Source organism: Vombatus ursinus, unplaced genomic scaffold (genome assembly GCF_900497805.2).
Source record: "Vombatus ursinus unplaced genomic scaffold, bare-nosed wombat genome assembly UNPS02014818.1, whole genome shotgun sequence".
Lineage (NCBI taxonomy): Eukaryota > Metazoa > Chordata > Mammalia > Diprotodontia > Vombatidae > Vombatus > Vombatus ursinus.
Genome location: NW_020954596.1, coordinates 61,682,538 through 61,696,790, shown reverse-complemented (window position 1 = coordinate 61,696,790; position 14,253 = coordinate 61,682,538). Strand labels below are relative to the sequence as shown.

Sequence of the window (14,253 nt, the reverse complement as noted above, 5' to 3'; positions counted from 1 at the left end):
ATTCACTTTTAAAGATGTATATGTGCTTCACTTAAACCAAGAAATGTAAATATAACAACTTTTTTTAAAATTTGGGGGACACAGAATTTTTCCACTTAGAAAAATAACAAGATCAATCTAATTCCCTTTGATAGGGAGTACATGATTTTTATTTTGCTTAAAGTGATATGCAGTGGTGCCTATCTACAATATTTGGGAATAGAGTGGCAGGCCTGGAGTTGGGAAGACCTGAGTTCAAATCCAGCCTCAAGTATTTATTAGCTGTGTGACCCTGGGCAAGTCACTTAACCTTTGTTTGCTTCAGTTTCCTCATCTGTAAAATGGGTATAATAATAGCACTTTTCCTCTCAGGGTGGTTGTGAGGATCAAATGATATCATAATTGCAAAGTGCTAGCACAGGACCTGGCACATAGTAAGCACTATGTAAATACTATTAGAACATTATTATATTCCCTCTCTTGTCTTTACCCCGTGGTGTCGTTCCCCAAGTACCCTACCAGTGATTTACCGAAAGCATAAGAATAAACATCTTAAGGGCATGAATGGTTTCGCCCCTCTTTGTGTCCCCAATGCCTTATACCTAGGCAGCACTTAGTAAATATTTGATGAATTGAAAGCAAATTTGAAGCTGGGTTTAAGGCCACTATTCCAAACCAGCCACAAACAGCTTAACTGCTGATAATTACATATCCTTGAGAAGGAAAAGTTACATTCATGTCTTCCAGTCAAAATGTTTTGACTCTTTGAAGTAGAACTGAAATACAAAACATGAATGGAAAACTCTACAGGAAAATAAAATCTAGAAGTAATGCCAAAGAAAATGGAAGCTATCCCATGAGATGTCCAAAACTTCATGGATATCTTAAAAATTTAAGCAAGAATTTTAAACTACTAAGAATGTCATGAGATTGAAAATAGTATGTAGAAATTAAGCTAATGTGGGAGAAAATAAAGACAGAAGGAAAGATGCTTTCACTGTGGTATAGTGAAAAGAGTGAGATTTAGAGTCAGAGGCCCTGATTTTAAACAGGATTTGCCATTTACTACTGGAGTAAACTTAGATGAGTTACTTTACCCCTCTGACCTCAGTTTCTTCATCTGTAAAATGAGGTTGGATCAGATGACCTTTAATGTTCCCTAAATCTAGAAAAAATAATGGGGGAAAGAAGTACTACAATGTGCCTGTAATAGGCAATGGGGGGGGGGTTGGGCCAATGGAAATAATCATTACAGAGTTAATACAGAGGAAAATAAGTCATAGTGTAGATGGCATTAAAATCAAGTTCAGAAAATGACTTTTCAAGGAACTGGAAAACATTAGTATTTCATATAAAATCTCTTTATATACGGAAATGCTTGTTTTACTTGGTGTTAAATTTAGAATTTTTTTAAAAGATTAAAAATAGAGAAAAAGGAAAACACAGATTGAAATGACAGACTTAGAAGGAGTAAAGACACACCTCTGGGTTTGACCTCAGGATTGCTGATATCCTTAGAAACTGGGTGTGTGTGTGTGGAATTAAATTACTTCAAAAAACAATTCAAGAAAACTTTACATAATTAAATACAAATGGAATCCACTTGAACAAGAAAAGGACAAAATTAATATTGAAGTTCACCTTACGGTGTCAAGGAAAAATCCTCTAAATTGCAAGTGGAAAGAAAGGATTCCATGAATACCAGGATATCAATTAGATCTACCAGTAGATTCTTAAGAAAAAATATAGCAATTGGACTATAACATGCTTATTAAAATCAAGTGTGGGTCATTAGCATTATAGTAAAATGTAACAGGCAATATTGGGGGGAGGGTTAGACATTTAAAGAACATTTGGAATTTAAAATATTTGCAATAATGTATATTTAAAAGAAGTTTCTGAACTACCAAGCCTTTGCCTGACTCTTACACAAACAAGACTTATCTCTCCATTTTCATCAACTTCACCTCTTGGCTCTGGTTATTTCTGGCTCAGGCTCTCCTCTGCTCTGACTACTAATTCTCCCTGGTTTCTTTTTAAGTTTCAACTAAAATTTTATTTTCTACAGGAAGTCTTCCCTAACCTCTCTTAATTCCAATGCTTTCCCTCTGCTAATTATTTTCTGTTTATTCTGTATATCAGTTATAAGCTTCTTGAGGGCAGAGACTGTCTTTGCCCCTTTTTCTAACCCCGGAGCTTAGCATTGTGCTTGGCACACAGTAGGCACTTAAAATATTTTGAATTGAAGCCAAAAAACATAACTGTCTTAAAACAATTTACAGTTGTCAAACCAATTACTAACAACATGAGGATCTTTGGAGTATCTTATTTTTTAAACCACTATGTTTTTAGCAGATTTTGTGATTTCCTTGGTACAGAGAACTCTTTGAGGAATCTTCTACCCATGCACACTGTCAACTGTTTCAGATTAAGTGACTGGTCCAGTATCACATAGCCAGTCCAGGGCAGGATGTGAACAAGTGTATTTTTTCTTTGGTAATTAACTTACTTGGATGTATTTTTTAAAAATACAGCATAATCATGAAAATCTCACACTAATTGTTATCTTTCTCCCTAAACCCACCCTTCTCAACTTCCCTGTTTATGTTGAGGGGACCATCCTTTCAGTCTCTCAGGTTCACAATTTCATAATTATCTTTGGCTTTTCACTTTTTTTCATCTCCTATTTATAATAATTTGCAAAGTGTCTCATTTCTACCTCAGCAATCTCTTTCATCTTTCTGTCTTCTTGTTTCCATTCATATAATCACTGCCCCATTCCATACCCATGCCCTCATCACTTCTAGCCTGAACTATTAACTTTATCTGCAGAATAATTTTACATCATTCTCTGTCACACATGCTCCTAGTCACATTGGATTATTTGCTATCTTCTAATTTTTGGATACTTATTTTTTGTCTATAGAAATGATCTATTAGCCCTTATCAGGGTCTTTTGGCTTGCTGAGAAGTTAAAGGCCACTTTTATTGGTAACTGCTAGCCTGACATAAACCGAAATGTGTTCAGAACTTTGTTGCCACAGTTTCCCTTAAATTGAATTGCAACAATTGGTAAGCCAGCCAGGAGTTGAGAGGGACACTGGTCCTGGTGGTGGACACTGGTCCTGGTGGTGGACTCAGTGAGGCTTCTCTGACGGTCAGATTCCTTAGTCTCAAATCTGTCCAAGCCAAGTTGTAAAGCCTTATGCTGCTGGGCAAGTTGCAACTTTGCTTCGTCTTACTGTTCTGTTTATATTTTCTGCAACTATCTGGCAATAATTGACAACTATACAACTTTTTTTCAAGGAGGGTTCCTGATTCAAGCTGGGAGAGATCATAAGGGCACAGGATATTGATGCCCTTAAAAGAAAGTTGTTACTACACCCTTGGAGAATTTTTTTTCCTCAAGTGGGGCTCCTGATTGAAGTCAGGAGGGATATTGAGCCTGGAAATGAGAACATTCCTGATTGAAAAGGGGTAACTAAAAACAGCAAAATTAGTCTAAGACATATAAAAAAAGTCCCAAATCTGACCTGAAAGGGGACTTGTACTTGTATACAACCATTTTCAAGTGTGTTTGTGTCTGTCTTGTATTATCTGTGTTTTCTAGATCAAACTAGCTTTTTCCTGGGGCCTGGTCAGCTGAAGGAAAAGGAGAAATAAAATATTTTTCTTCAGAAAGTCTGTTTTTTAACTCTAGCCAAGTTAAAAGACAGACGAGAGACAGCTATGAGGAAATCTTTGTTCCCAGTCTGCAGAAATTGATGGCATCATAAACTAAATTTGTGACTGAAATGTAATTTCTCTACTTTGAATTTTCAAAATATTGTTTGAATGTTTTTATAAATGCTGAAATGTTTTAGTGAATTTTGGGGTAATCAGAATTTAAGAAACAACATGGAAACAACAATCAGACCTTAATCACTCTTTCCCTGAAGAGTGACAGATTTATTGTTTTAGTGCTTGGGGGGAAAGTGAATTCACTGATTAGAGAAAAAAAAATGGGTTTCGAAGTTTACATTTATCCGGTACTTAATTTATCTCTACCAGTTTCCCTGACCTTGAAAAGAGAAAAGCTTGTTTAAATCAGGAAAAATTGAAAGTAAAATTTAATTTGGAAGAATGTTTTGTCATCATCATTGTATTTTCTTCTGTAAATGATATAACAGAACTAATTGTTTAGGTAAACTAGAAGCAAGGTCACAAAAAAAAAAAAAAAGGAAAAGACCATGCATTTGTAAGCTCTTAAGAACCCCAAATACAACAATATTGCAATTAACTGGGATTGTGTAAGAATTTTTTATGCTAAATTACAAAGAAATTTGGAAGGGTGAAGGTTCTATAGAGAGTTGGGGTAGGATTGGGAAATAAAGATTAAAGGAACTGAGCAAATATAAGTCAGGAAGTGTTAGCTCAGAATATGGAAGATGAGAGGTTTTGAAAGGATATATAGAAGGAAGAGAAGAGGTGGGTTTGAAAGGATATATATAGAGAAGGGAAAAGAAAAAGTTTTAAGTAGTATTTGAAAGTAAAAGTGGTTTGGAGTTTTGGAAAGGTTTTGATTTCTTGAGATAAGGAAATGAGAAATGTTACGTGGTTATTCTTTATGATTTGGAAACTATAGTAATGTATTTGTAACATGGAATTATTTGAAGATAGTACACTCAAATTCTGTTCTTGAAGGGACCATTAGAAGTATATATTTTAGTTATTATGTAAGGAATATAAAATCTTTATGGACCCTAAATGACAAGAATGAGACCACAAGACTGTCGCTTTAAATCTTTGGCCGTAGACTGACAAAGTAGCGGGCTCTGTAATGTGAAGTGGTAGCTGTAAACGGCTCTTGAGAAAAATAATATTCTGCATGATACCATTTGTACATGTAGGTTCAGATGTGATTGAATTTATTCTAGTCTCATTTTAAGTTAGATGTGTTCTGTTAGGATGATTGTGGTAAATGAGAACCTCATGCAAACTACATTATTTGGCATTAAGATGAGCATGGCTCAGAAAAGCCTGAGTCAAACCAGTCTCAGAAATTTGTTATCTTTGTGACCTTAAGCAGGTTATCTTACCTCTGTTTACCTCAGTTTTCTAATCTGTAATGGAGATAAATCCTATATAGCACTTATCTCCCAGAGTTGTTCTATGGATCAAAATGATGTAATTATGGTAAAATGCTTAATGCAGTGCTTGACATGTGCATATGGTAAGCCCTATTGACTATTGTTACTACTATTACTATTCTTTAACTGAATTACTCCATATTAAGTAATGGTAAAATTATTTTATATGAAAGAATTTAGAAATGCATTGAACTGAATTGATGTCATCTGACTGGTAGTAAGTTTTATTTCAGGTTTTAAATATATGATGTGTTTTTAGTTTTCTTGTATAGTGAATTTTGGGAAACCATTGAATAAGAAATGTCAAGAGGATAATACAATTGTATCATTGGAAAATTTAACTCCTTTTAATCTGGATACTGTGGAATTATTGAACTTACTAGAGGTTATTGTTGTAATCTTTAAAACCTATCAAGTATTTAACTGGGTGTATTTTAAAAGGGAAGAATGATTACTGTATGGGAAATAGTACAAAGAAAACACCTTGCAAAATCTCATTATTTATGAACTTGCCAGGTTCCTTTGGGACCATCTACTTGGGCAATGTTATAAAATCTTATTGGCCCTGTGAAAGAACTTGCTAACTTTTGTGAAATTCTAAAATAATGAATTAGTTTAATGAGAAAGTGGGATCTCCTCTTCTATTACAAACACTCCTTGCATAAGGAGGGAGAGCTTTACAAGTTTGTTTATAGTATAGAAGTGATTTATGTGATTTATGATTATGAAAAATTTGAAATCATACCTGGAATATTATATATTTAAGTTATATCTTGAACCCAGTTAGTCTTAGACTCTAGTCTGAAAGATTTATTTTTGCTTTTAGAGATTAGTAAATAATATCTTAAGAGATAGACATCAGTTAGTCTGGAAATATACAATAATTAGCCAGTATTTTTCTGGGTTTTATTGAACAACCAATCCTATATTCACTATCTGTGTGGAATTTCAGGATGTGATTATTTTTTTAATTTCTAATTATTGATTTTTATTATTTTAAGAAGTAAAGGATGTTGTGGTTTGTTTGGTTTTTTTTTAAGGCCTGGTAAACTTTTTATTAAGTGCCATTGCAACAACCCGAAAGAAATAGCTATCTGGTCCTAAAGCTATGATTAGTGCAGCTATCTATTTGAGGTAAAAATCTCTTGGGACTGTAATTTGATATTCCGAGTTCTGAATTCAGGCATAAATGTCTGAATGATCATTAAGTCAAAAGTCCACCATTCAAGGGAAATGCCACAAGCTGCTCAAAGGGAATGTGATCCAAGAAATACTACAGGTGAAAAGGGGATGACCATCCCCTTGACTCAGTTTCCCCACTGTGTTATTTCCTTTTTTGAATAGGATTGTTTTCCACATGCTTAATCCTGAGCCTGGCTTTGATATCCTGTAAATAAGGTGGAACTTTGCTATATAATTAGCTATTCTAAATAGTAACTACTGCTCTTACCTGAAATGAAGAACTAAAGATATACATACACACACACACACACACACACACACACACACACACACACATATATATTATATATGCACATATACGTATATATACACACACATATACATATACATATATATATACACACACACACATATATACACACACATTTTTTTAGTTATATATATATATACACACACACACATACACACACACACACACATACATATATTCCACAACTGGGATGGTTGGGGTGTATGTGTGTGTCTTCTGTAAGAGAAATGAATATATAGATATTTTTATATATACATACAGATATATGTACTAGATGATTGGGGGGGGGGGGCTAGGCAATGGGGTTAAGTGACTTGCCCAGGGTCACACAGCTAGTGAGTGTTATATGTCTGAGGCCAGATTTGAACTCGGGTCCTCCTGACTCCAGGGCCCATGCTTTATGCACTGCACCACCTAGCTGCCCCTTAGAGATATATATGTGTGTGTGTGTGTACATATATATACTTATGTATTTTATAATTAAACTTTTTGAAAAAAAAAGTTATATTCAGGAAAGATAATATTGGGTAGTAGATAAAACTTGTCCCAGACTCAAGGAGGCCTGTCTTCTACTCCCACCTTTGACACATACTGACTTAGTGACCCTGGACATGTCACTTACCTCTCAGTGTCTCAGGCAACTCTATACTTGCGAAACTGCAGTGGCAGGGTTTTTCACTTAGTAAAATTAGTTTTTTCACTTCACCAATGAAATTGTATCCAGACCATTAAAAAAAATTTCACTTCACCAATGAAATTGAATCCAGACCATTAAAAAAAAAAATTCCAGAAGCTCCAACAAAATTAAAATGTGGGAATTAGTGATATATTTCCAAACCTAATAATCAGTGAACATTACGAAGCACCTACAATGTGGAAGCCACTGTGCTACGTCATGGGAATACAAAGACAAAAAGGAGAGCTAGTTTCAACATCATCCATATTTGCAGCTAAGAAAATACAGAATATATTGTAAAATATATACAAAATACATAGTGATATGGAAACAGCCATCACCAACTGCGTGTATTAGGACAAGCCTCTCAAAGGAGGTGGCAATTGAATTTAACCTTGCCTAGAGTTAGGACTTTCAAAGTGAGGCAGAAGAGCATTACAAGCATGGGAGACAGTTAATGCAAAGACAAAAAGTGGGGGTGAAGTGGGTTCAGTAACATGTTAAGGAGACAATAAGGATATTTTGGGGTCAGACTTCATTAAATGAACAAATGAAAAAGTACACCTTAAGCATTCACTTTACAAAATGCTAGGAATACGAAGTGTCCCAAAAAATACTAGTACAGTTTTAAGTTTTAAAAACTTAAGAAATGTAAGTGCTACACACAAAAAATTTGAAAGGTTGATTATTTACATGTTCAAAATATTGATGTTTCTATAATTCAACATAATCACTATCTTGTTCTATATGTCTCTAGTCAATTTTTGAATCCTAGCCTTAAGATCATCCAGAGACTGAGATTTTGTGGTAACACCATAGAAAAAGTAAAATGGAAATAGATCAGGTGACTAAGGTCATTAAAAAAGACCTCTGTCAATTAACCTGAGAGTCTTTAAGAAATCACACAATGGATAATGACAAGGTGCCATATCTTGTTAAAATTTATTATAGAAAATTCACAAAAGTGCAAAGGAAATTAAACTTAAATTTTTTTTGGTAGTTTGTAGCATTTATACTGGGCAAGTCGGTGATGTAGTAGATATAGTGCTGGTCCTGGAGTCAGACCTGGATTCAAATTTGACCTCAGACATTTATTAGCTGGTGACCCTGGGCAAATCACTTAACCCTGTTTGCCTCAGTTTTCTTATATGTAAAGTGAGCTTGAGAAGAAAACGGCAAACTGTTTCAGTGTCTTTGCCAAGCGAACTCCAAAAGGTGTCAGGAAGAGTCACACTGAAACAACTAAACTTACTGAAACCTAAAACCACTAAAACTTTAGGGATACTCTGTATACAAATACAAAAAAGTAACAATTGTCCCTGCCCTCAAGCAGCTTACATTGTAAGGGAGTAAACAAGACATATTGGGAGGGATGAGATGTGAGGAAATTTCAGGTGCGGTGAACGGGGCTCTGGGGGAGGAAGGAATCAGTTGGCACGCCTCACCCAATCCTGGAACAAAGATGAACTTTAAATGCCAGAGCTATTAGAAAAGTCTGGAGTCTTCCTCCTGTAAGGTGACGGCACCTGAACTGAGCGCATTCCAGGTAACGCGGTTGGCTTGTGAAAAAAGCCTATGTAAGCAATGACTGAATGAGTGCCTGTTGGGGAAATTCTAAGGAGTTTCCTTTAGGCTCCACACACCTGTAGGTCTCACGAGAATGTAAAAACAGAAATTTTGGTACTTCCGTGGGTCACTACTAGACTGGATCTAAGATAAACTTACTAACTCCAATCTAGGCTGCCTTTTCCCATGGCGTTATTTGAAGGCTCTGTTGTTTTTAATGTAATGGTCAATTATTCTCCCAAGAAATTCACTAAATGAGGGCTTCCAAACTAAGATACCTGGACACTGTAATGGAAAGAGTGCTGGTCTTGGGTTCAAAGCTCAATCCTTATGTTACGTGTGTCATCTTGGGCAAGTTACTTAACCTTACCAGGGCCTCAGTTTTCTCACGTGTAAAACGGAGGGGTTGTAAACTAGATGATGTCCAAGGGTTTCCTTCCAGCTTTGACCAGGCCCCGGGCTTACGCTATGCCACCTAGCTGCCTCTAGTGGCTCAAATATAAAGTCCACCCCTACCTTTCCAGTCTTAGACCTGTTAGCCTTCCTCCCCCACGTACTCTAATCCAATGACACTGGCCTGCATGCTGCTCTTCCAACCATACGCTACATCTACGCAATGCACGTTGGCACTAGCAGCCGCTATGCCTGACATGCTGTCCTTCCTCGTCCCTGCTTCCCTGGCTTCCAGGCCCAGCTAAAGCCCCACGTGTCAAAGGATCTTTCTCGACCCTCCCCCCCAACCTAGTGCCCGCCTACGCACGATCTCCAATTTATCCTGAAATGTATATAGACTGTACGTAGCTGTCTGCGTGATGCCTTTGCCATTAGACCATGCGATCCTGGAGACCAGGGTCTTTTACCTTTCTTTGTGTCCTCAGCGATTAGCATGGTGCCTGGCACCTAATAAGCGCTTAATACACACTGACCGACTGACTGACTAAGCTTCAGGTTTGTCCTGATGGTTTACTCCTTCCCAAAACCAAGTTTCGGTTCCTCGCTTCCGGCCTGGGCAGGCGCACGCGCGTCCCCTACGCAGAGCGTGTGACGCATCCAATGTCACGCGTCGACGCGCGGGACATCACGGGTCGACGTCACCCATCGGCCCGAGGGACGTCACGGGGCGGGACGGCGCGGAGGTTGCGCTCCTTCCGGGCGTCAGGTGGTGGGCGTGGCTCGCGTCTCTCCCAGGCTCCCTGGCGGCAGTTGGCACTTGGCACTGTGGGGCGGAGGGTGGGGAGTGCGCGGAGTGCGTGACCCGCTGCCGGTCCGGAGCTTGCGGAGTCCGGTCCCGGGCGCGCTGTGGGTTGCGGGGTCTCGCTGCAGGGCAGGCGGCGAGGCTGACGCCGGGCCCGGTGGTGGAGTCCCAGTGCCGCGGCCTGGCCCTGCCCGCCTCGGCCCGGAGATCGTGCCCAGCTCGGACCTCCGTTCTTGAATTAAAATTTCCAAATTCCCTCTGTACAGTTACTTGAAGGAATAAAGACGGTATTCCGGAATGGGACGGCTGAGGTGGGGGGGCGTTGGGGAAGGGGGGAAAGATTAATGGTGGATGAAAGTAATTACGGAGAATCGGCTCCTTTTAAAGTTTTCCGTGAACAGTGGGCAAGCTTCGTAAAGAGAGGAGTAAAGTCGACTCGGAATCTGAGGCCACAGTGACGTAAGAGGTGGCCGGTTGTACATCTTTAAAGCCTCAGGTATCCTTGGGCTTCTAACCCCAACAATCTCTCGGTTACTCAGGACGCCACGTTTCCCTCTTAAATTGTTAGCTTTGGCTCTGAATCCCGTGCACTGAGCTATTTTATGTTTTTACTGGAGATTTTGGGGTTCAAGACTTAAAAAAGGAAGAAGTAGAGAAAACGTAAAAATTAGGTAGTAAACATAACATGCTTCTAGTCCTACTTCATTTTTTTTTCATAACCAAGACTAGACAGTTTTATTCATTATATATGTAAATCGTTTATTGTCTATAAAATCCCATATAAATATCAGCTCTTGTTATTGTCATCCCATTTAGTTTATGGGGAAACTAAACACACAAATTATCACTAATTCTCTAGGCCTCAGGTCTATCATTGTGAGAGACTTAATGTAGAATCTAGATCAGGGGTTCATAATTTTTTTTGTGTGTGTGTTTTATATATCTCCTTTGGAAGTCTAAAGCCTATAGACCCCTTCTTAGAAAAAAATGTAAACGCATAAAATACATAAGATTACAAAGGAAACTAATTATATTATCAATATATATATATTTTTAAAAACATCATAGATCCTAACTTAAGAACTGCTGATCAAGATAATTTTTAAAGTCACATTGCGCCTAGTCCTACTTTCGAGGCATTAAGAGCAAGGAGCAATGGGGGACCAAAATCAATCACCATCTTTGTACCCTTTACCCACAGTTCTCTGCTAGCCAGAGTTCAGAATAAATGAAATAGAACAATTCCTATCAACTAATGGTAAAACTGCCTTCAAAGCATAACGAATTAGTTTGATCTTTCAGTTATTCTTAGAATATAGAAAGCTAATAATTATTTACTTTGACATTTATATTTTCCCACCAATATAAATTTTCATTCTAGTAACCAATCAATCACAGCATCAACACACTAAAAGGATCTTGACAGAAAGGTTGGCTTTTGTCAAAGGAAGGTAAAACTATGTGGAAAAAAAAATAACTTTACAGAGAGAAAATACTTTTTAAAAAGGGGTACCTGAAAAAAAATAAAGTCATCACTAATTTCTGTTAGCCTATTGTTAAATACAATTTTTAGTTACAATTGACTCCAGATTACTAAACAATGCTTGTTGAAGGATGAAAAACTGAAAAAAAGTTGTTTACCTCAAGTATAGATGTTACTTTCTTTTTTTAAATTTATTTTTTTTAGATGTAACTTTCTTAAGAAGTATAAATGATATAAAATCATCCTCAATCTTTTTCTTTTCTTCACTACTCAAGAAATCAAGTTCTGTGAAAATGACTCTTCAGGAAATGGTGCTTCAAGCTGCTGCTCTTTACTCTGACCGAATAGCTGTATGTTTTGATGGATGTAATAATCAATGTCCAGTTTATCATACCTACAGATCTGTGGTTAATTTTGCCTCAGAATTATCTAGCTTTCTACAACTACACTGCAGTTTTGAAGGAATTCATGAAATTGGTCTTTACTGCTATCCAGGAATAAATTTACCATCATGGATTTTGGGGTAATAGTATTTAGAGTTGTTATATTTAGTAATAATCTTTGTTAATTTAAGATTCTTTACTAGGTAGAATATAATGGAAATTGCTGTGTTATTTACTGTTTTTAATTTCAACCCTTTTAGAAAGAAGATTGTATTCTCCAATGAACTATTCTATTCAGTCATTTAAATAGATAATTATTTTGAACTTATTTACTAAAAGCAGAGGCTGTAGTTGACAGAAAAATATTTGGATGTTTTTATTTCACCCATGTAAGAAATAAGCATCTTAATAAGACTGTTTTTGATTTTTTTAAACAAGCCTGTGATTTCATTGGTGTAGGGAATTCTGGATGAGGAAATCTCTCTACCAATTATGATGTGAAACTGTTCTACGATATATAATTTTATTTGTGTGTGGGAGTGTCTTCACTAGGGTCTCTTAGCCATTGTGTTTCGGAGACTAAACTTAAACCCTGGCCTTTCTAAATCTGAGACCAACTCTCTAAACACTGTTCTAGGCTGCTTGTCATGTTGTTACAAAAATGTTACTCTTAGAAAAATGGGGGGGCAGCTAGGTGGCACAGTGGATAGAGCACCGGCCCTGAAGTCAGTAAGACCTGAGTTCAAATCCAGCCTCCGACCAAACACTTGACACTAGCTGTGTGACCTTGGGCAAGTCACTTAACCCCAATTGCCTAAAAATAAAAAAACACATCCACACATACACAAAAAAAAGAAAAATGGGTCAGTAGTACTTAATCAGATTTGTAAATCTGTATCAGTCTTTAAAATTTTAATGAAAAGTTTTGGGTTGTAGTCTGAAAGAAAAATGAAGAATTATTGTAGTGGTAAGCCACTAGAGGGTACTAATTTAAACTACTTTAAACTAACCAGTTTAATGTATTAATACTATACATTGCCTGAATCCAAACATAGTGCAAGGATATGTACACTGAGCTACTGACTAAATGTTTCTGACACTATTAACAGATTACGAATAGTATTATAGCTTGGATAAACCTGTACAGATTTGCCATTAATCACAAATGTTGACTATCAGCAAGGTACTTTATTATACATACTGAACTAAAAGTATCTGCTTAATATGGCATATGTGAGCTTTGTTCCTAATATAGATACTGTCACATATAAACCAATATAATTTTTTAAAATTTAAAGTATTTTTGATAGAATGAATATTTTGTAGTGTGAAGATTCTGATAGTGTAGTGGTAGTTACACAAGAACTTTTGCCATATATTTGATTATCCTATATAGCTAGATATATCCATATCATCTGTTTTATAGATTATCTGTTTGTGGAAAATTAACTGAACTTTGCTTTTCTTTAATCTTTATATTAGAAACACTTTGACTTTATCATGAAGTTGTCAGAATTAAGTTAGAAATACTAAAAATTGCACATTTATTTCATTTTTAGCCATCTTGCTGGATAACAATTTTTTCCCCCTCTGGAACTCAACTCTGGTCACAGTATCAATGTGTATACCTGATTAGTAGGCTTGCTTTATGAAACTGTGAAAAAAGTAACTGGTGTATTGTGCTGTCAAAAAATACTATTAAGTGTTTTTCAGATTCATTAGATGTCTTAGAAGTAATAACTAAAAAAAAAAGTCTTTTAATATCCATAACCAAAGCAGTGAGAAAGTATTGGCAGTTTTTTTCTAAAAATGAGAATGCTTTTAAAGTAATAGAAACCTCATCACAGTGTTAAAAGTTAACTATGTCATCTTAAGAGGTTTTCTTTTGCCTCTGTACTTCTGTCTCAGAATTCTTCAAGTCCCTGCTGCATATTCTCCAGTTGATCCAGATATATCCCCAGAATTATCAGCCTATTTTATGAAAAAATGTAACCTCAAGTATATCCTCGTTGAAAAAAACCAAGTTGATGTAAGTACTTAGTCTATAAAATATTACATTTGTCTTGCATTTGAATTTTTTCGCCAGACACCTGATTTTATTAATATACTATGTATACTGATATAACACTGTTGAATAAAACTGTGTTCTAGCTTTCTGATGTATTGGGTACTATATAATATAAATTACTTTATTTCCCTCAAGTGTTACTAGCTACCCTAGAAATATTCTCTGGGCAGTTGGGGGTATGAGACTAGGACTCAGGAGAGATACTAGACCAAGGTATAGAGACTTGGGAATCATCTTGGAGGTTGATGAGGTCACCAAGTGAGAAAGTATAAAGAGAATAGA

General features: G+C 36.5%; 1 protein-coding gene across 1 annotated transcript in view; it reads left to right on the top strand.

The window, feature by feature from the left end:
- The first annotated feature begins 10,220 nt into the window (after positions 1 to 10,220).
- Positions 10,221 to 14,253, top strand: part of AASDH (aminoadipate-semialdehyde dehydrogenase) — a 28,037-nt gene continuing 24,004 nt past the window's right edge. Inside the window, exons 1-3 of the mRNA XM_027836286.1 lie at positions 10,221 to 10,533; positions 11,796 to 12,043; positions 13,812 to 13,932. Of these exons, the coding sequence (XP_027692087.1) occupies positions 11,814 to 12,043; positions 13,812 to 13,932 (351 nt within the window). The 5' untranslated portion in view covers positions 10,221 to 10,533; positions 11,796 to 11,813. The remainder of the gene's footprint in view (positions 10,534 to 11,795; positions 12,044 to 13,811; positions 13,933 to 14,253) is intronic.